At 52.5% G+C, this 20,463-nt stretch overlaps 1 protein-coding gene and 1 pseudogene across 1 annotated transcript in view; both read left to right on the top strand.

The window, feature by feature from the left end:
- The window catches only part of QSOX1 (quiescin sulfhydryl oxidase 1), a 40,062-nt gene that overhangs the window by 3,830 nt on the left and 15,769 nt on the right, over positions 1 to 20,463 (top strand). The window contains 4 exon segments of the mRNA XM_059056284.2: positions 4,409 to 4,509; positions 14,185 to 14,230; positions 14,786 to 14,888; positions 17,911 to 18,001. Coding sequence (XP_058912267.1) covers positions 4,409 to 4,509; positions 14,185 to 14,230; positions 14,786 to 14,888; positions 17,911 to 18,001 — 341 coding nt within the window.
- LOC131752336 (heterogeneous nuclear ribonucleoprotein A1-like) lies at positions 5,487 to 6,610 on the top strand (annotated as a pseudogene).

The following is a 20,463-nucleotide window of genomic DNA, read 5'->3' as shown; positions in this document are numbered from 1 at the left end:
TTTGCAATGGCTTCTCTTGTTGCGGAGCATGGGCTCTAGGCACGCGGGCTTCAGTAGTTGTGGCACACTGGCTCAGTAGCTGTGGCTCGCGGGCTCAGTAGTTGTGGCTTACGGGCTTGGTTGCTCCACGGCATTTGGGATCTTCCCGGACCAGGGCTTGAACCTGTATCCCCTGCATTGGCAGGTGGATTCTTAACCACTGCACCACCAGGGAAGTCCCTGGAGGAGGTTCTTGAACCCAGCTCTTCCTGACTCTCCAGAGCCTGGGCAGGTGGAGGCATAAAGAGAAGGAGTCACAGAACTTCCAGGAGCTGGGAGCTGAGAACTCTCAGGCATTACCTCCTGCCTCCGTCCCCATTACTAACACCCACCCCACCCTGTCCCCTCTGAGTTTCCTGGCTGGGAACAGAGGAGCTCTCTGTTGTGTCCTGGGCCCTCTTGAGACCACCGGGGAGGCTCAGATCCTGGGTTCAGATCCCACATTCACCACTGATTAGTTGTGTGCCTCAGGCACAGTTATCTGATCTCTATTTTACAGTCTAGGAAAGCAGGTCCAGAGATGAATAAATACCTCCTTACTTTCTTCATAGCGTAGCTGCGCACATTAAACTACATACATTAGGCACATGATAAACTCTATATGCACATGATAAACTCTATATGCCTGATATCATTATCATCTAAGTAAAGGCTGAGTCTATGATATTGACCAACTCTTGGGCGTTACAGAGAATGGTATGTAGCTAGAAGACGAAACCATTTTAACCATTTTCTCTCTCATGGGGAAGGTTTTGACTGGAGCAGACAGCAAAGTATAAAGGTAGCATCCTGACCCTGGTGAGGCAGAGGCACAAAAGTGGGGTTTTGGGTCTGGTAGCCCTTGGACCACTTGGAGGTCTCTTGCTCTCTGTCCTCGTTTGTAAAGTGGGTAAAATGGTGCCCACCTCCAATGGCGGTGGTGGAGTGGGAAAATCTGGAGTGTGCTGTGGACGCTCGCTGAACACTAGCTTTCTGTCCTCTCCTCTCCCTGTGCCTTCAGAGCCTCACGCCCCAGAGGGCAACAAGCAACAACTCTGGCCCGAGGGATGGCGGCCTGCACTCTTGGAAAGGAGAGGAGTGGAGTGGTTGAGGCCTGCTGTCCTTGGTCCCTCCCTGCCAGGTGGCCTTGTGAGACCCCCTGCCAGGGGCCCTCACTGGTGGAAGGACACAAAAGTGCCACTCTTCTGCCCTTAGGTCTAATTGACTTGCTGATTCTTTAGAGAACAGCCGGGCCTCTGCTGGGGGTCTCCCTGAAAAAAGCCCTAGGTGCAGAGCCGGAGCCAAGCCTGAAATGTGCCAGATGACCCTACAGGGTGACCTATGCTTCCCACCCTCTGCTGGGCCTCCCTTGGGCAGGAGAGGAGCCATAGAAAGGAGGCCTGGGGTGCTCTGCCTGTGATCCAGGGCAAAACCCCATCCCTGGGCAGCTCGCTTCTCCTGCATTCGCAGGTGATGGGCATTAACCTCACTCCCTGCCTGGACCTGAGAATAGAGTAAGGCTGAGAGAAGATGTTCCAGCCCTGTAGCGGCTCCAGGACTGGGTCAGTTGTATAATTCAGTGGATAGTCGCTGAGCACCTATTGTGTGCAGGATAATGGGGAAGCTAGGCAAGGAGGATGCAAAGATGAAGAGACATTTAGGGATGGACAGCCTTGTAACTATAACTGTGTGGTAGAAATGAGAACAGGGTCCTGAGCCTTGCGCTTGGAAGGCAGCTCTTCCTGGGGGGAAAAAATCCCGTTCAAACTGAGTTGTACCTGACAACTGGGAGTTTGTTGGGAGGGTAGAGGTGGCTGTGGGAATAGCCTAGAGGAGCATTGTGCTTTCAAGGGAGGAGAAAACATTCAGCGTTCCTGAAGCATAATTTAGGGAAATGGTAAGAGGAAGCTGGGTGGGGAGGGACCAGATTAAGAATGGCCTGATGTCTGTCGAGTTTTCTTCTAGAGGCAATGGGAACCACCAAAGAATATTGAGTAGAGAGTGACATAGATCTGCAGATAGAAAAGATCACTGGTGGCTGGGTAGGCTGGTGATGGAGCATATTAGAACCTTGGCCAGGAGGGAAATGAGACATTTCATCTGGACAAGGAACCCTGCACTAGCTCACTAGGAGGGTGGGTTAGAGGTGACGTGAGAGGTAAAGAACCCGGGGGTGGGGAGATGAGACATGGGGGAGGGCAGGAAGAGACTCGGGAGGGAGGGTGGACAGGACACGGAAGCTGGCTGGGATTAGCGGTTCTGTGTGGCTGGACTGCCTGACCCCGTCCCTCCTACGTGGTGCCGACAGTGGGGGAGGGGTCAGGGGAGAACAGAGTGTCAGGGAGGGCAGGAGGGTTGCTGTGCCAAGCCCAGCGTGGAGCAGACCCTGGTCACTGACCACAGCAGGCTGCCCTTCCAGCTAGATGTAAAGCTGAAGGATGCAGGCCATTCGGGTTGGTGTGTATTTGTAGCTCAAACTGTTGCCCTCCTGTGCTAGGGGAGCCGAGAGCTCCCCAGGAGGTTTGGTGAGATGGGGTAGCGGGGGATGTTGGGGAAATGGCATCCTAGGATTTGGCTCACCTGTCTCTGCTGAACACTTCCATTCACACCCCACTCCCTCCCTCCCGCCAGGATTCAGTGCCAAGAGTAGATTGCCAGCAAGAAAGGAGAAGGGGGAGAGGGGCTGAGGAGGGAGCAGGTGTTGCCTCTGGCCTGCCTCACAGTGCCAGACCCCCTCCCTCGTGTCACCCCAAGAAGGACCAACTTAGTTGCTCTGAACCTTCGGAGCCTTTCCTTTGAGGGATGGGTCAGGGGTGTCTGGGAGGCATGCTGGCTCTTCCATACATCTGTCGTGGAAGTGAGGGTGACATTCCTCCCCTGGGCATAAAAGATTCTGGGAGCTCTGATACCTTTGGAAACAGTGGTTTTTCAGATGCTGTAAGGGACAGGTTCTGGGGCGAGGTAAGAGGTCCCGGCAAAGCCACAGGTCTCAGGGATGTTATCTGGATATTAGTCTTCTGTCATTAGCGAGTTCTGCGTGGGCTGCCTGTGTAAGTTCCCCCACCCCATCCTGTGCTCCAGCTGGAAGGGGTAGGGCCCTGTGGGGGGCATGTGTGCCCTCTCCCACTCCTCCGGCTGGCTTGCTCCTTCCCTCATCGGCCTGGAGATGCCCGCGTTGGGGAGGGTGCTGGGGAGCCAGCTCTGAGCCCCAGGCCGGCGCGCCCACGCTGGCCCCTGCCTGCCTTCCCCATGGTGTCGCCTCTGCAACCCTCACAGCCTGCCCTGTCCACTCTCCCCTCCTCGTCTGCTCGCCCCGTGCCCTAGTTGCCTGTCACCTGGACTGACGGTCAAGGCTCCACTCGGTTCTCGCCTTTCCTGCCAGGCCCCTGCTTGGTGCACAGGGTTGGTCTCCCCTGTGGCCACGTTCCTTCAGAGCCCCGTGCCACACGGCTTGGCACCAGTGCATCACCAGCTCACCGTCTGTGCAGCTTCACGTGCACATCCTCCATCCCGGCGGGAGCAGCCTCACTGTGGTGTGGCACTTTGGTAGGTGCTCCCGGGGCACCTGACCTGGAACCGGAGCTCAGGAGGCCTGCCTGGTAGATGAGTTTGTTTTCTGTTTCCCAGATCCGGGGCTGTGACCCAGAACAGTGCCATTGTTCTCTCTGCCAGGAAGTTCCAGCGGAGGGAGGCCTTGTGGCCTGGGGCCTGATGAAGGAGCAGGGTACCCAGGCAGCCAGCCTGGGGAGCTGTTATCTTCCAGACTCTGGCCTCAGGGCTTCTTTCCCTGTGGCTTCTAGATCCCAGGTGTCTTCGCCTTCCTCCCCTGGACTTCTGCCTCCACCTCTGGCCGGGGGGCCGGTCCCTACCACCCTGTGTCCCACCCACCCAAGCTGGGCTGATGGCCACTACTTCTGGCCTCAGAGGCTTTCACCGAGGGTCCACGGGGGAACTCAGCACTCCTGAGGCATGCTCTTCACCCTTCTGGAAGTGATCCTCGCTAGAGGGCGGCAGAGACAGAGGCAGTATCCCAGGGGCTTTTCCTTAAGAGGGCCAGGCTCATCTCATACCTCTCTTCAGCTCCTCCAGACCCTATGCCCCTCCCCCATTGCAGAATAACGGGGGACACAGCTTGCTGTTCTGCATGGGTTACTGGTGCTATTTAACCGTGTCCTAAGCACAGGCTAAATGCAGAATAGCCCAACTCTCTCAGAGGCCGTGTTTTGAGGAAGGGGTGACCTTTCTCCTAAGAGCTTTGGAGGCAGGTGCCGTGGGCACTGGTGGCGGTGGATTGTTGCGTGGGTGAAGTCAGCAGGCAGAGGTGCCAGCCCCTCTTACTTACCTCAGGGTTTTTTTGTTTCTTTTTTTTTTTTTTTTTTGGTCCTTTCAGGTTGGAGGCCGGTGCTGAATCTCGCCGCCCTGGACTGTGCTCAGGAGACCAACACCGCTGTCTGCAGAGACTTCAACATCCCTGGCTTCCCGACTGTGAGGGTGTGTGACCAGGAGGGGCGAGCGGGCTCGGGGGCAGTGCTGTCGGGGCACATTGCCAGCTGCTCCATGCTTCCCTGGTGTCTGCCTGACTGCTGGGCTCTGTGGTATCCTGCCAGGCTTCTGGCCTTGACCTGCTTAAATCACAGCCCCTGGAGCATGTACCTATTTTAGAGGCAGAAAGGGATGTGAACTTGGAGGCAGAAAAGAAAGAGGCTCACTTGGTCTGGCACATTCGCCCCTTTATAAGGAAAAGGGGCTGTGTGTGGTTGTGTTGGGATGGGCAGATTTTAGCTGTGAGAAGTGATCATCACCTGAGCTGGTGAGAGCTCCCAGCTCCCAGGGGCCTCTTTCCAATCAATTCCTCTCCCGCCTGACCTCCCAGCCATAGAGGGCTGATCTAAACCCTGTAAAACCAGGGTTTAGGCTCTGACCCACCTGTAGGCAGGATCAGACTCAGGGTGTCTCATGGTCCCCCAGAAAAGTTCCCCTGAGACAGCTGGCCAACCTCATCCTCATCAGGCAAGTGCCTTGAACCCAAGAGGCTCAGAAGTGACCTGGCAAGAGAGCCTTAGCCCAGTGCCTCAGGCAGCAGGGATCTCCATCACGGGAGACATCACACCCAACACGTGAGGGCCCTGTCACCCCAGCTCTGGCTGCAAGTAGCGCGAGCTCTCTGATGAGGCCTTGCCTGCCAGCCTGCCCACCACGGGGCATCAACCACTTAATTAACTTCTGGACAACTTCCAAGGCTCTCACGTCAGAGGCCCTGGGAAGCTGCTGTGCCATTATACTTAGCACCCTCCCCAGAGCTCAGGCCCGGCTGTAATCCAGTTAGGTCTCTTCCAAATTAAAGAATCCCAATCAAAATCTCTCTCTCCACCTATAAATGATAAGCCGGCTCCCACCAGAATGGCATCTAGAAAAGCAATTTCCTCTGTGGCCACTAAGAATAATCAGGAGATATGTTCGGTAGATGACTCCTTTCTGCCCGTGGACACCGCCGAGTAAGCATCGTTGACGTCTCCCCCAACTCCACTGCCGTCGTGTCTAAGTCCGAGTCACCCAAAGAGCCCGAACAGCTGCAGAAGCTCTTCATCGGAGGTTTGAGCTTTGAAACAACCGATGAGTGTCTGAGGAGCCATTGTGAGCAGTGGGGAGCGCTCACAGACTGTGTGGTCATGAGGGATCCAAACACACACCAGGCGCTCCAGAGGCTTCGGGGTTGTCACGTATGCCACTGTGGAGGAGGTGCACGCGGCCATGAATGCAAGGCCGCACGAGGTGGATGGAAGAGTTGGGGAACCAAAGAGGGCCGTCTCAAGAGAAGATTCTCAAAGACCTGGTGCCCACTTCACTGTGAAAAAGATTTCTGTTGGTGGCATTAAAGGAGACACTGAAGAACATCATCTAAGAGATTATTTTGAACAGTATGGGAAAATTGAAGTGATGGAAATCATGACTGATCGAGGCAGTGGCAAAAAGAGAGGCTTTGCTTTCGTAACCTTTGATGACCCTGACTCTGTAGACAAGATTGTCATTCAGAAATACCACACTGTGAATGGCCACAACTGTGAAGTAAGGAAAGCCCTGTCTCAGCAAGAGATGGCTAGTGCCTCAACCAGCCAAAGAGGTCGAAGTGGTTCTGGAAACTTTGGTGGCGGTCTTGGAGGGGGATTTGGTGGGAATGACAGCTTTGGTCGTGGAGGAAACTTCAGTGGTCGAGGTGGCTTTGGTGGCAGTGGGGTCGGCTATAATGGATTTGGTAATGATGGAAGCAATTTTGGAGGTGGTGAAGCTACAATGATTTGGGCAGTTACAACAATCAATCTTCAAATTTTGGACCCATGAAAGGAGGAAACTTTGGAGGCAGCAATTCTGACCCCTATGGTGGTGGAAGCCAATACTTTGCCAAACCCTGAAACCAAGGTGGCTCTGGTGGTTCCAGCAGCAGCAGTAGCTATGGCAGTGGCAGAAGGTTTTGCTTACTGCCAGGAAACAAAGCTTAGCAGGAGAGGAGAGCCAGAGAAGTGACAGGGAAGCTACAGGTTACAACAGATTTGTGAACTCAGCCAAGCACAGTGGTGGCAGGGCCTAGCTGCTACAAAGAATACATGTTTTAGACAATACTCATGTGTATGGGCAAGAAAACTCGAGGACTGTATTTGTGACTAATTGTATACCAGGTTATTTTAGTTTCTGTTTGGTGGAAAGTGTAAAGCATTCCAACAAAGGGTTTTAATGTAATTTTTTTTTTTTTTTGCAACCACGCTGTTGATTGCTAAGTGTAATAGTCTGATCATGACACTGAATAAATGTGTCTTTTTTTTTTTTTTTTTTTTTTTTTTTTTGTGGTACGCGGGCCTCTCACTGCTGTGGCCTCTCCCGCCGCGGAGCACGGGCTCCGGACGCGCAGGCTCAGCGGCCATGGCCCACGGGCCCAGCCGCTCCGCGGCATGTGGGATCCCCCCGGACCGGGGCACGAACCCGCGTCCCCTGCATCGGCAGGCGGACTCTCAACCACTGCGCCACCAGGGAAGCCCAAATGTGTCTTTTTTTAAAAAAAAAAGAATAATCAGGAAATGCCTTTGAAGACTGAAAAGCCAAGCATTGTCCCTGGAACAAGATGTCTTTGAGTTCAGGGGCTTCAGTTGCCAGGCAGAACTGTGAACCATACCTGAGCCTGATGATGCCAGGAGAATTCATCTGCAGAGCAAGGCCCCAGGCTCCTCCAGCAACATCCAGCTCTTAACTCCATGTGACCTTTCTGTTCTCACGACCAGTGAAATCCTGCTGGGTTCAGGGTTTCCACAGCCCCGGAGAGCTCCCTCCCACATTCCTGTTACCACTTAGGGTCAGGGCCCAAGCCCCCATTCAGCTGGCCTGGGGAAGTGTCCTGAGCCAACAGCTACTGCCATATCATTTAGAGGTGGCAGTGGAGACATTGTTTGTCAACGGTTTCTTTTAAGTAAAAGGCTTCCATGACAGGGCCATTGTCCTATCCTTGGCCCCAAGATGTGTAACTTAAAATATTCAAAATTACTCTCCAAGGGGAGGACGGAACCCTCTGTTCCTTCTGCTAAGGCAGGGCAAGCAGCCCCGCGTGGGAAGCTGGGGGAAGATCAGTGTGGCATCAGGAGTCCCCGCACAGGGGAAGGGGGTTGGCATTGGTCCCGTGGCCAGGTCGGGACGTCCTGTGGGGGTTTGGTAGGAGTGGTGCCTAGGGCATTCTGTTTCTGTCTGGAGGAGGCTGGAGCTCAGGGAGTTGGAAGGAGATGGCCCAGCTATGTTGGGAGACCCAGAAGCTTCTCAGCACCTATCTGAGTCATGTAGCACACACAGCCTGAGTACCCCAAGTGACTAATCATCTCCTCAACCACCCATCCTGCTGTGGGAGGGCTGCTGGCAGGGCCCTGAGCTGGACTCCTTAACTGCCTTCACACCGGCGGCATCTGGCTGGGCTGGGCTGAGCTGGGCTGGTAGTGACCTGTGCATTTCTTACGAGCTCCAGAGACCAGTGTTGTGACCTCCCTCGGCCAAGCCCTCCCAGCCTCTCCTGAGGAGCCTGCAGTTCAGTTTCAGCAGGGAGAGGGGCTCGGTGCCCTGTCCTTAGGGCTCTGGTCCAGGGTGCAAGTGGTTCTAGCGCCTGATGGGTCTCTGTTCTAAGGCCCTAAGAAGTGGCTTTCAAACATTGTTACTGTGACCTACAACATTTACAGTGAGATCCAGAAGTTGGTTTGTATCTGTTATCCCTAAAACAGTTGTTTCATAAAACACTATTCTTCGTAAGTGCAGTACACTCTATTTTCTGTCCTATGTACTTTTTTAAAAGTACTGGCTGTGATTCACTAACTTGATTTTACAGCTTACCACTAGATTACTTCTAGTGTTTGGAAAACACAACTCAGATTCCAGATCTCCAGAGATTCTGACCCGTTGAGAGCCCGGTGTGCGTGTGGGCTGCGTGGCTGGACTCCCTGGGAAGCAGTACACCCTAGAGGTGGGCCCGGCTGCCAGCAGGCCAGAGAGATGGCCCTGTACCTCTGTCTGCCATCCCCTGGGGACTGGAGCCTGTCCTCGCTCCCACTCATCAAGGCTGAGAGCTCTAAGATGAGGACATGTGTTGAACAGGGGGAGGAGAGAGCGTCGCTGGTATGACGGGGACAGGCCCGTACAAGAGTATGGCCACTCCCAGTAACATGTGTCACTCTCCCTTTCCTCTGCCTCCTTGTCACCGTGAGCAAACAGTGAGCTTCTACCAGCCCAGCCTGCTTAACAAACAACAGGCCCTGCAAGGCAGGCCAGCTGTGTCAGGGCCCTATCAAACTGAAGCCGGTGCCCATCTGGAAGAGAACAGAGGGGAGGGAGGGAAAAGTAGCTTAAAGCTGGTTTTGGCTGGAGCTTGGGGACCTAGAGGCTGGAACTTCAGGGGTAGAGGCTTTGCCAGTAGGCTGCAGGAGTGCCCCTCAGTGGGTAATGGAATAGGACCCTTTGTAGCCAAAGGCCTGGCTGGGATCAAGATTACAGGAAGCAGCAGCATTGGGTGGGAGAGGACAGAAGTCTTCCCTTTGCAAGATTCTGAGGAGATCATTTACACGAGTTCAAATCCTGGCTCCCCTGCTTACTGTGACTCGGGAAGTCACTTAATGCCCTAGCCACTGGCCTCAGTTTCTTTGTCTGAAAAATGGGATGGTAATATCTACCTGTTAGGATTGTTGCCAACTGTGAAATGAGGTCTTACGTGTGAGAGTGCCAACACACTGTGGTATTAGCCAAAGTTCCATAAACGTTAGTTGTCTTCCTTCCTGTTGCCCTACGGGCTCGTGGTAGCCCCTCTGTGATACCCCATTTGAGGCAAGTCCATCCATCAACAGCTATTGAGTGAATGTTTGCTCGGAGCACAGCACTGTGCTCATTATCATGGAGAAGCCAGACCTGTAAAGCCATGGCCAGAAACATAAGCGAGGCCGGCCAGACAGGAAGGCGCTGCACACAAGGGCACTCAGAGCTCCCAGCTAGTTGACAGGCAGGGCGCGATGTGTACATGGAGAACGCTGGGGGAGTTTGCCTGGGGTCACCGAGTTCTTTCCTTCCCACATCAGAGAGGACTTCATGGGGGAGGAGGAGTTCCTGGACGAGGGGGACTTCCGAGTGGGTGGAGTTTGGCTGGGAGAGAGGAGGAATTCGGGCAGGATGTGAGAGCAGAGGATGTGGGTGGAACCGTGTGGGGAGTTGAGAAGGCTGGTCTGGCTGGAGCAGAGGCTTTTGTGGGGGGCTGAGGCAGGACCCTGGAACGAGGGAGCCCAGGGATGGCAAGTCCTTGAATTCAAGGCTGGGAGTGGGGAGTACCGTCTGTGCTGTTACTTTTTGTGGCTCTTGTGAGATGTCAGGGAGGGGGACAGGACTCAGAAAGACATCTCCTGCCTCTCTCTGGAAAAAGGAGATAGGCCCTCCTCTCAGCAGTCACCTGCCCTCTGCCAGGTCTCTCCTCCACTGACGGTCCACAAGGTAGGAACGGTTAAGCTTGTGCATCCTCGCGGGCTCACTGTAAGGTATTTGGAGGTCACTCTCCTTAAAACTTGTTTTGAAAGCTAGGATTCAGTGCCATTGATGGTTGCCACTGCAAAGCATGCTTTCTGTTTAGCCTTATTTGGCCCCCAGAAAGGCAGTTGCTTCTGGATAGGTTGGTAAAGACCTGCCCAGTGCCATCTGGTCACCTGCCTTTGGGGAGACAGGGAGGATTCCAGGGGCTCCACGGTTGGGGAGGGCAGAAGCTCCTGTGTCAAGTGTTGAGAGGAAACGGACTGGGTGCTGACCGCTTCTGGAGGAAAGGAAACTCCCTGCTGGAGTCTTAATTGCCTGTTTCCAAGGAGTGGTGACCCTTTCCCTTGGGTAGGGCACACGCCTCCAACAGCTGACTTAATAAGGATGCAGATTAATAAGAGGACAAAAACATGCCCTGACTCGATTTTAATGTGATTTTTGCATGAGCTTCCAAGCTGATCAAAGGGTAGAGATTCTCTGTTCAACTGAACAGATGTCCTTTGAGTGTTTCCATGTCCTAGACACTGTGCCAGGCACTGTGGGGCTTGCAGAGGTGAATAAGCTATAGTCCTGCCCTCCCAAATGGGAGGTGGATGGGTGGGAAGTCCGGGTTCAAGTCCATCGTGGCTGAAATGTAGGGAATGGGGGTGAGGCAGTGGGTGGAGGCAGATCCTGGAAGGCCTCGAACGCCCTAAGTTTGGACATTATTCCTTGGCATTAGGGAGTCATGGAAGGGCTTTGAGGAGGAGGGACATGATCAGACCAAAATTGTCCCTTAGAAACCCAAACAAAGTGGCAGTGAGGGTGATGGCTCCATCATTTGAAAAGATGGAGCATATGACCATTTCTGAGGGCATGAGGCGGGAACAGGTAGAGACAGTTGTAGTGGTCCAGGAAGTAGGTGGTAGGCCCTGGTCTAGAAAAGGCAACTGGTCTCAAGGACTGTAGAAGAGATATCACAAAGGTCAAGTTCACAGACCACAGGCGTTGTGGGAGAGGGAGGGAGATGCTGGTCTGGGTGATGGGGAGGAGGACAATCACTAGGTGAGGGAAGGAACATGGGTGGAGAAACAGGTTGTGGGAGGGGTGACTCAGTCTTGGAGAGTGTGTGTGTGTGTATTGAGGGAGGGCTTCCCTGACACCTGGAAGAAACAAGTTAAGACAGGTGAGGACCTGAGACAGGGTTCAGGTCACAAACCATTTGGACAAGGTAGATGACATCAGCAAGGGAGACAAACAGTGGGTTGGTTTGTCCATTCACCCGTTTATTCACTCATTCATTCAAAAGCATAGCTTGAGCCCCTCGTTTGTGACAGCGCCTCCCAGGGATTTTTAAACAGAAGAGTGCCATGATCCGACGCATGGCTGGAGGAGAAACTGGGGGCAGGAGATGGCACAGGAGAGGAGTCCAGAGCAAGGCTGGGACAAGGGTGAGGGGAAGGCTGTGAAGGGGGCCATGAAGGCCTGGGCAGTGTCGGGAAAACCAAGGGAGGGTGGTGACATGAAGGCAAAGAAGGAGAGTGTCAGGAAGATGTGGCACAAAAAACCCCCTGGCCGACGGGGGAGAAACGGGCAGTGTTAGCATCAGATACTGCAGAGAGAGCAGGAAGGGCTGGAAGGTCATTGGACCAGCCAAAGAGAAGGCAGCCGAGCTTCCCTGGAGTAGTCCCGGCTGAGTGGTGGGGGCATGAGCCACAGCCAGCTTCGCGGGAAGGAAGAGGACTGACGGCAGACACTGTTTTGAGAAATTTGGTGGCACCAGGAAATGGGACATGCAGCAACTGGAGAAGCCTCTATTCCCATTCTCCATCCCTTTGTGTCCTTTTTTTTTTTTTTTTAACTTTAGATTAGGAGGGTCTGAACCTGTTTGCCGGCATAGGGAAGGAGCTGGTAGACAAGGGGAAAGATGAAAGAGAGATTAATTGATAGGAAAAAGTTCCTCTAGAGTCTGAGGTATGGGAACCAGCCCTCACGTGGTGACATGGTTCTGGAAGGTGACTGGGAAGCTTCTGGGGACAGAAGGGAAGGCTGCGTGACTGAAGTAACTGGAGAGAGGAGGGGGCCTTCCCTGTAGCCCTGTACCTCATGGATTAGGGGAGCCCTTGGAATTCCTGCACTCTTCTATTGCAGGCTCCTGTCTGACTCCCCACGGCCCATGGCTGGGGCCTTCAGAAGGTTCAGCTGGGGTCTGGGGAGGCCACCCTTCGATGGAAGTAATGCCAGCCCCTTTTCATAAGGCACCTGCTCAGATCTTGGAGACCTGATGGTTGAAGAAGAATCAAACACACTACTTTACAGTAGCTGACAATAACAACTGTAGCCATGGAGAGCCACATGGCTTAAGGCATCAAGATGTCAGTCATGTTTTTATGCCTATGGAAGCAAGTTGAAGTCTATTCTGTCTGTACAAGGGCACCGTCACTGTGAATAACTGCAGCTGTAAAGGTCATCCTCTGGGTTATTATTTGTGAGCAAACCAAACCCCAAATAGGTGTGTCTTTTATTTTGTTCCTGAGAAACAGTGTCAGCCCATAAATGCCTTAACATGCTTTATTTACTTGATTTCATGTCACAGCCCTAGAAGACTGTGCTCATTTTTACAAGCATAAGGATAGCATATACTTTTATTAATTCAAAATGTATTCAGTGACCACAAAGAACACTATTATGAATATATGTGGCACGTGTCAGTGGCTGGTTTTCACCCAGAATAAAAGTTTATATTAATGCTGTAAGCAGAGAGAGAATAAAACAGGGTCCAGGTGAGGTCAGCAGGAGCGGGAGAAGGTTGCCGGTGGGGAGAGATGGGCAGCTTCTCTGCATCTTTGTTGTTCATGTGGGAGAGGGGGGCAGGTGGCCTCCAGATTTCAGTTTTCTGCCTACAAATGGCTAGAACTGACAGATCTAGCTGATCAATGTTTCCTAGTGTTTCAAAGGAACAAGGGAAGGGGCTGATGACGATATAATAGTGATAATGTTAACATGTATTGATTTCTTACTGTGTGTACCAGGTACAGTGCTAAGCACTTTGGATGTATTGTCATTGAATCCTCGCAGCAATTCTCCAAGGCAGATGGTGTCGTCCTCATCTTAAAGATGAGAAGGTTCAGAGAGGTTCATAGAGTGCCCAAGGTCACACAGCAAGAGCATAGCAGAGCCAGGCCTTGAACCCACGTCTGGTAGACCTGAGGGCCTGCATTCAGCCACCAGCTTGGGATAAGACCGAGCAGCCGTGCTACTCGGCAGAGGCCCAGGGTGGCTACACGTAGCTCCGAGGTTAGGTACCTCAAGAAGAGGCCTCTTCCCAGACTGCAGGCTCTTCCCCAGGCAGTTAAGTGGCCATCTGTCAGGACAACTGAACTCTGTTACCTCCTGAGCCCAGGAGAGCACAAGCCAGAGTTCTGGCAGCTCTCCCACTGCTTAGACAGGAGCTCAAATTCTAAGGAGTTGTCCTCTGTTCTCTCTGTCCTCTCTCCCAAGGAGGCAACAGACTGGGCCTGGGTGTCATGTACATGGAGAGAGAGTTAAACTGGCCCATCTGTAATAAGGCTTGTTTCTTCAGAGGCTCAAGCCCACCCCTCAGTAGAACCAAACTGGAGACCCCTCCCTTCTGGAGTGTCTGCTGAGCCAGGCTGGGAGTCCTCAGTGGTCAGAGACATAAGCCTCGCTGCCCCTTTTCCAAGATAAGGAACCAGGACAGATGGCCTCAGAGAGCAGCTAACGTCCAGGGTGTGCGTGGGGGGTATGAAGTGACTTCACTTTATTTTTTCGGATGGGTCTGCATCACTTATTTGTAGAGCAACTATTTTCTAGTCCCTATGTGCTGGGTCCCGGCGCTTCGTAGAAACAGACCCCCCTCAGCCAAGTGTCCGAACCGCAGCTTCCCGGGGTGCTCCAGAGCTGTGAGGGTAGGGGTCAGGTGCAGGACACCAGGGAGAGGAACCAGGGTCCCGCTCCAAGAGCAGAGGCCTCCTGCTCTCATTTTACAGACGAAGAAACTGAGGCTCACAAAAGTTAAGTCATTTCCCCAAAGTCACCCTGTTAAGTAAGCAGCTGGGGCTCAAACACAGACCAAACTGGTGCAGATGTTGTGCTCTTAGCTCCACTGACTCTTTTCTGTGTGTTTGCTTCCAGTTCTTTAAGGCCTTTTCCAAGACCGGCTCAGGAGATACACTGTCAGGTGGGTGTCCCAGCTCGCGGGGTCTCATTGGCGCCGTCAGCATCTTTCTCCCCCTCTTTCGCCTGGGCTTCTACTGGGGTGAAGAGAGCCCAGCAAGGTCTGCAGGGTGAGGAGGTCCCCACTGAAAGCCAAATTTGTGTTTTCCTGGAAGTGTCATTCCCAGCCAGCCTGGAAGATGCCTTTGGGAAAACAAGGCTGAAGAAGCCCTTCCATTTGGGCCCATCTGGGAAGCGGGGAGGGTCACATGTTCCCAGAATAGCCCTTTGTGTCAAAGTGGGGTTGACCTCCAGAGGGACAGCCAGATAGCCTGGGGAGGGCCCTCAGGGCCCAGGTCTGAGGGACTCACTCCTGCCCTGAGGGATGGGTCCCCCTGCCATGCTTAGGACCACAGGGGTGGGATGCCCCCCCCACCTCGAACAGAGGAAGACTGAGATGTGCTCTGTTTTGCTCAGCTCATGCCCTGGGCCCTTTGCTTCCATGAGGCAAGCTGACAAGGGCACTAGCATTCATTCTCCTCTCTTCACGCCCCTTGCCTGTGTCCATCTTCATTTACAGTGGCTGGTGCTGATGTGCAGACGCTGCGCAAGAGGCTCATTGATGCCCTGGAGTCCCATAGTGACAAGTGGCCCTCCGCCTGTCCCCCACTGGAGCCTGCCAGGTATTTGGGGCTGGGGCAGGCCCAGGGCAGTGTGGCAGGATGGCAGGCCTGGCAGTGAGAGGACAGTGGGGGCAGCAGGGCCGGGGACCAGGCTGGTTCTTCCTGTTGCCTGAGCGGTGGACACTCCAGCGGACCAGAGAGCTGCCTGGAGCAGCTGGTGGAGGGCTTCCCATTGCTGGAGGTCCTACCCGAGGAGCCCTGACTTCCTGGGGCTGACGAGGATGCAAGGGCCCATCCCACCCGGCGGGAAGGAAAAGATGGGTGGGGTTCTCCGGGTCATACCTGCTGCTACTTCTCAGAACCTGGAATATCGGAGAGATGCAGCTGGATTTCACATGATCTAACCCAGGGAAGGTCCCTGAGAGGGTGTGGGCGTGGGGAGGAAAAAGGGAGACCAGGTGCCGTTTAGAGGAAAGGGGATGGGGGACTGAGCACAAAGCCCTGTAAAATGCAGGTGCTCATTTCCTGAGCCATAGCTGTGACTGGGGGATGGAGAGGTGACTCTGCTCCCTGGGCTGCAGAGCGTTAGGTGGCTGGTGTCCTATATCTACCTGCCAGGCAGCCTTCCAGGATTGACTCTATTCTAGGAAATCAGGATAGTGAGGTGCACGGCGTCTCACTCTTAACTCTCCCACAGAGGGAGACAGGTAGATTGAAAACACGAGGTCCTGCCCTTCTGGACGAGAACTCTGGATAGGAGAAAGCCCACCTTAAGGGGCCAAGAAGGAGCGAATCCAAGTACCAGCTGGGGCTGCTAGAGGGAGCCCAGCCACAGAACACAGTGAAAGTTCTGGATGCTGAGAAGGCCTCAGGAGGCAAACACTGGGGCTTCAGCGCCCACCCTAAGTCTGCTGGTGTCTGGAAAGCTGAGGCCCTGCTGAGGGACTGTGTTTCCAAGTGTCAGTTGGTGTTGAATCCAACTCACAATGATTCTTCTATCATCTTTCCTAATTCTCCATCCTCCCAGAGGGCCTCATGGAGCCCCTGGACTGAGTATATGGTCTTGGTTTGGGGTTCCACAGCCAGACCCCATCTCTCCAGGAAACACCTCACTCCTTCCATTTCTCAATGGTCATGTGTCTGCCTCTCTCTCTTTCCTACACCCACCCTCCCTCATGGTGCCTTTTCAGCCCAGAAGATCTCAGAAGCAACCAGCCAGGTAAACCTGCCAGCCTCTCTCAAAGTGATCCTTCTAGAGAGCTTGAGGGAGGAGGTGGGGACCTGTGGTGGAAGGTGGGCTGCCTCTTCCAGAAGTGTGAGTGGGGGGCTTCCCTGGTGGCGCAGTGGTTGAGAGTCCGCCTGCCGATGCAGGGGATGCGGGTTCGTGCCCCGGTCCGGGAGGATCCCACATGAGCCCGTGAGCCATGGCCTCTGAGCCTGCGCATCTGGAGCCTGTGCTCCGCAACGGGAGAGGCCACAACAGTGAGAAGCCCGCGTACCGCAAAAAAAATAATAATAATAAAAAATAAAGAAGTGTGAGTGGGAATGGACGGCTTGGGGGCGAGTTACATGGTCAGCCGCCTGTGGGTTCGCTCTTCTGCCAGCCTTGGGCAGGTCTGGGGAAGTTGCCTGAGAGGCCACCTGCTACCACCCCACGGGCTGTCAGTGACCATCCACCCACTGGTGTACACTCTGGCCCCCCATCTCTCTGGCATGGCATTTGTACTGTTGCTGGGCTGGGCTCCACTGGCCCCGTGTTGCGCCTTCTGTTTGGAGGTAACCACTGCCACATCATTGGATCTGGAGGAGGGAAATAGGTCATCAGGCTGGGGACAAAAGTAGATGCTGTTGTCTCCTGTTACATGTCTGATGCTGTTCTGCTTTTAATTGAAATAAGGAAACAAATCATTTTTGTATCATGCAATTGTTTTCTTTTTTTTTTTTTTTTTTTTTTTTTTGCGGTATGCGGGCCTCTCACTGCTGTGGCCTCTCCCACCGCGGAGCACAGGCTCCAGACGTGCAGGCCCAGCAGGCATGGCTGACGGGTCCAGCCGCTGCGCGGCATGTGGGATCCTCGCAGACCGGGGCCCGAACCCATGTCCCCTGCATCGGCAGGCGGACTCCCAACCACTGCGCCACCAGGGAAGCCCCATGCAATTGTTTTCTATTGAAACTCTGCGTTTTTAAAACAGCTTGTATCTTAATTCTTTGATTTGGGGGGAATAATATTTGCCTTCTTACTAATTACCACCTTCGTCCTGGGGCCCTAGTTTCCTCATCTTAAAATAAGGAGGTTAAAATCTTAAAATAAGATTAGATAGCTTCTAAGATCTCCTGTACCCAGGACTTTCTGATTCTTTAGTTCCTTTTGTATGCCTGCTCCAAGAATGGAGAAAGCACGTCTCCCAGTTGGTTGTGACTTAGCACAGATCAAGGCTTGTGTCTGATGGGTAGTAAACACCAGCTACTTAGGGGACCAATAAAAACTGCCCTCTAGGGCTTCCCTGGTGGTGCAGTGGTTGAGAGTCTGCCTGCCGATGCAAGGGACATGGGTTCGTGCCCCGGTCCGGGAAGATCCCACATGCTGCGGAGCTGCTGGGCCCATGAGCCATGGCCGCTAAGCCTGTGCGTCCGGAGCCTGTGCTCCGCAGCGGGAGAGGCCACAACAGTGAGAGGCCCGCATACCGCAAAACAAAACAAAACAAAACAAAACAAAAAAACTGCCCTTTAAGCCTGGGCCTTACCCAGAGCATAGAAACACCTGGTCTCAAAGCGTGCCTCCCCCAGTCTCCTCCTCAGACTGCCCGTACACACTCCTGACTCTGAAAAAACAACCCAAATAGGTGGGTGAAGTGAAGAACCAGGTTTGGGTAATAGGCAGAGTGTCTTTTGAGACTCAAGGTTTGGTTTACTCCCACTGGAGGGCTGGCATGGAGAGACTTCCTTGAAGTCTTGTGTGCAAACAGAGGAGGAGGTGTGTGTGGCCGCACTCACGGTACTGGGTCAGCCACGTCTGCTGTCGCCGGCAGTTTTGCTTTCTTCCCACCACAGAGAGAGTGACTGCCAGCGTTGTCTCTTGCAGGCTGGAGGAGATTACTGGATTCTTTGCAAGAAACAATGAAGAGTACCTGGCCCTGATCTTTGAAAGGGAAGGCTCCTACCTGGGTAGAGAGGTGAGCTGCCTGCAGGGTCCCACAGCTCCTGCATAGCCGCTGGGAGAGAGCCAAGAGCAGGGCTGTTCCTGTGCACTTCTTAGCCCATCACTGGCCTGACCCCTGCTGGGGGAAACGGGAAGTGTAGGAGCTGGACCTTTCTGTTTAAAGCCTTTACATCTGCTTGGATCTTCCTCGTGGAAACTGAGAATGGTAACACCTGCTGTTTATTGAGCATTGCACTAGATTGCTGACACACGTAGTTGCTGATCTTTCTAATTAACGAAGATGGTCAAATAACAGGTCGAAGATCACACAGCCAGTGAATTGGTAGAGCAGGACTTCAAACCAGGTCTGTCTGCCTCCAAAGCTTGTGTTACTTCCACACTACCCTGCCCGCAAAGAATTGGAGTAAAAAATCGGGGTTGTGGGGGGAGGGAACATCAGAGAGCCTCTAGTCCCTCTTGAGGAAATGGGGTCCCTTCCCAGGTGAAGCAGATAACAGAATCAGGCGGGTTGGAATCTCCACTCCATCACTTATGTGCTGTGTCTGTGATCACGTTACTCAACTTTCTTGAGCTTCCTTTCCCTGCCTTTGAAGTGGTGACAGTTACCTTTTTTCAGAGTATGGTTGGGAACATCAAGTGAGGCGGTTTAGAGGAAGAACCTGGATGAGTAACTGGCACAGAGTACGTGCTTTATAAAGATCCATCCCCGGCCTAATGCAGAGAGTCTGCCGTTCCACCGCTGCCTCATGGACTTTGCGGGCCACTGGGCTTTTCCCAGATGCAGAGATGGGACGGGTCAGCGCCTGGGAGAAGTTCCAAGGCAGTGCAAGGAGATAGAGAGAGAGGGGATGAAATTAAACACCACTGTTGACTGAATAGTTTTCCTCCTGAAACTCCCCAAGCACAGTTGAGCGCTCCGAGCTGTCTCCAGACCTCTCAGCCCCGAGAGGGGAAGCATGGAGGTGGTATGGGCAGGGAGCTTTGCTGAAGGAGTGCCTGATCCTCTGGTCCCATTCCAGGCCTGGGGTCATGCCTGTACAGGTGACTGATAAATGTTCATTGGAATCAGCTCCTCCTCCTACGCTCCCCCATTCCCCTAGTAGCCAAGGGCAGTGGTCCCATGTCCATGCAGAGGTGCCCAGGGATGGTTAGTTTGAGAGGCAGGAGGGCACAGTGGCCAAGAGCCCCAGCTCTGGAGGCAGATCGACCCGGGATTTACAGCCCAGCTCAGGCACTTACTACATGTGTGACCTGATCACATGATTTCACTGCTGAGCTTTGGTTTTTGCATCTACTGTACGATAGGAGTTTTTTGTTTTTTTTAAAGAAATACTTACGTACATAACTATTTACTAGTCATTGTTAGAAGCACTTTTATAAAATTAACCCATTCAGTCTTCTTAACAGCCCTTGGAGGTGGGTATTGTTATTACCATTTTGCAAGTAAGGAAGTTGAGTCAGGAGAGGTTTAGTCTGAGGGGGCAGGATTTAAACCCAAGCAGCCATGGTATACTGTACCACCTGGCTTGGTCTCCTAGTAATTGTTCCTATTTCATAGTGAGTATTATTTTGAAGATTAAACGAAGCAATCTATATACAGAACATAATACCTATTCAATAAATATTACCTAACAGTATATTTCTCCTTCTTAATTCTTTCTAAAAATAAAATCGTCGCATCTAAGTATGTTTTTCCGATTTGGAATATAGACAGAAAGTCTTACAAATATCAGAACAAAACTGAAACCACTTTTTTTTTCTTCCAAATATCAGATACATACATTTTTTAAATTTATTTTTTTATTGGGGTATAGTTGCTTTACAAATTTGTGTTAGTTTCTGCTGTACAGCGAAGTGAATCAGCTATACGTATACATATATCCCCTCTTTTTCGGATTTCCTTCCCATTTAGGTCACCACAGAGCATTGAGTAGAGTTCCCTGTGCTATACAGCAGGTTCTCATTAGTTATGTGTTATACATATTAGTGTATATATGTCAATCCCAATATCCCAGTTCAGCCCACCCTCCCCTTTCCCCCCTTGGTGTCCATATGTTTATTCTCTACATCTGTGTCTCTATTTCTGCCTTGCATCTGCACCATTTTTCTAGATTCCACATATATGCGTTAATATACGATATTTGTTTTTCTCTTTCTGACTTACTTCACTCTGTATGACAGTCCATCCACATCTCTACAAATAACCCAATTTCATTCCTTTTTCTGGCTCAGTAATATTCCATTGTGTATATGTACCACATCTTCTTTATCCATTCATCTGTTGATGGGCATTTAGGTTGCTTCCATGACCTGGCTATCGTAAATAGTGCTGCAGTGGACATTGGGGCGCATGTGTGTTTTTGAATTTTGGAAACCACATCTTTTTATGCCTTTTACAAATTGTTCTCATTGGAGAGAAAATTGCATCAAATTGGGACTGTCCTCAAGGATTCAAGATGTGTGGTCCACACCGTT

The sequence above is a fragment of the Kogia breviceps genome, chromosome 1 (assembly GCF_026419965.1).
Source record: "Kogia breviceps isolate mKogBre1 chromosome 1, mKogBre1 haplotype 1, whole genome shotgun sequence".
NCBI lineage: Eukaryota > Metazoa > Chordata > Mammalia > Artiodactyla > Physeteridae > Kogia > Kogia breviceps.
This window is presented reverse-complemented; position numbering and strand designations above follow the sequence as displayed.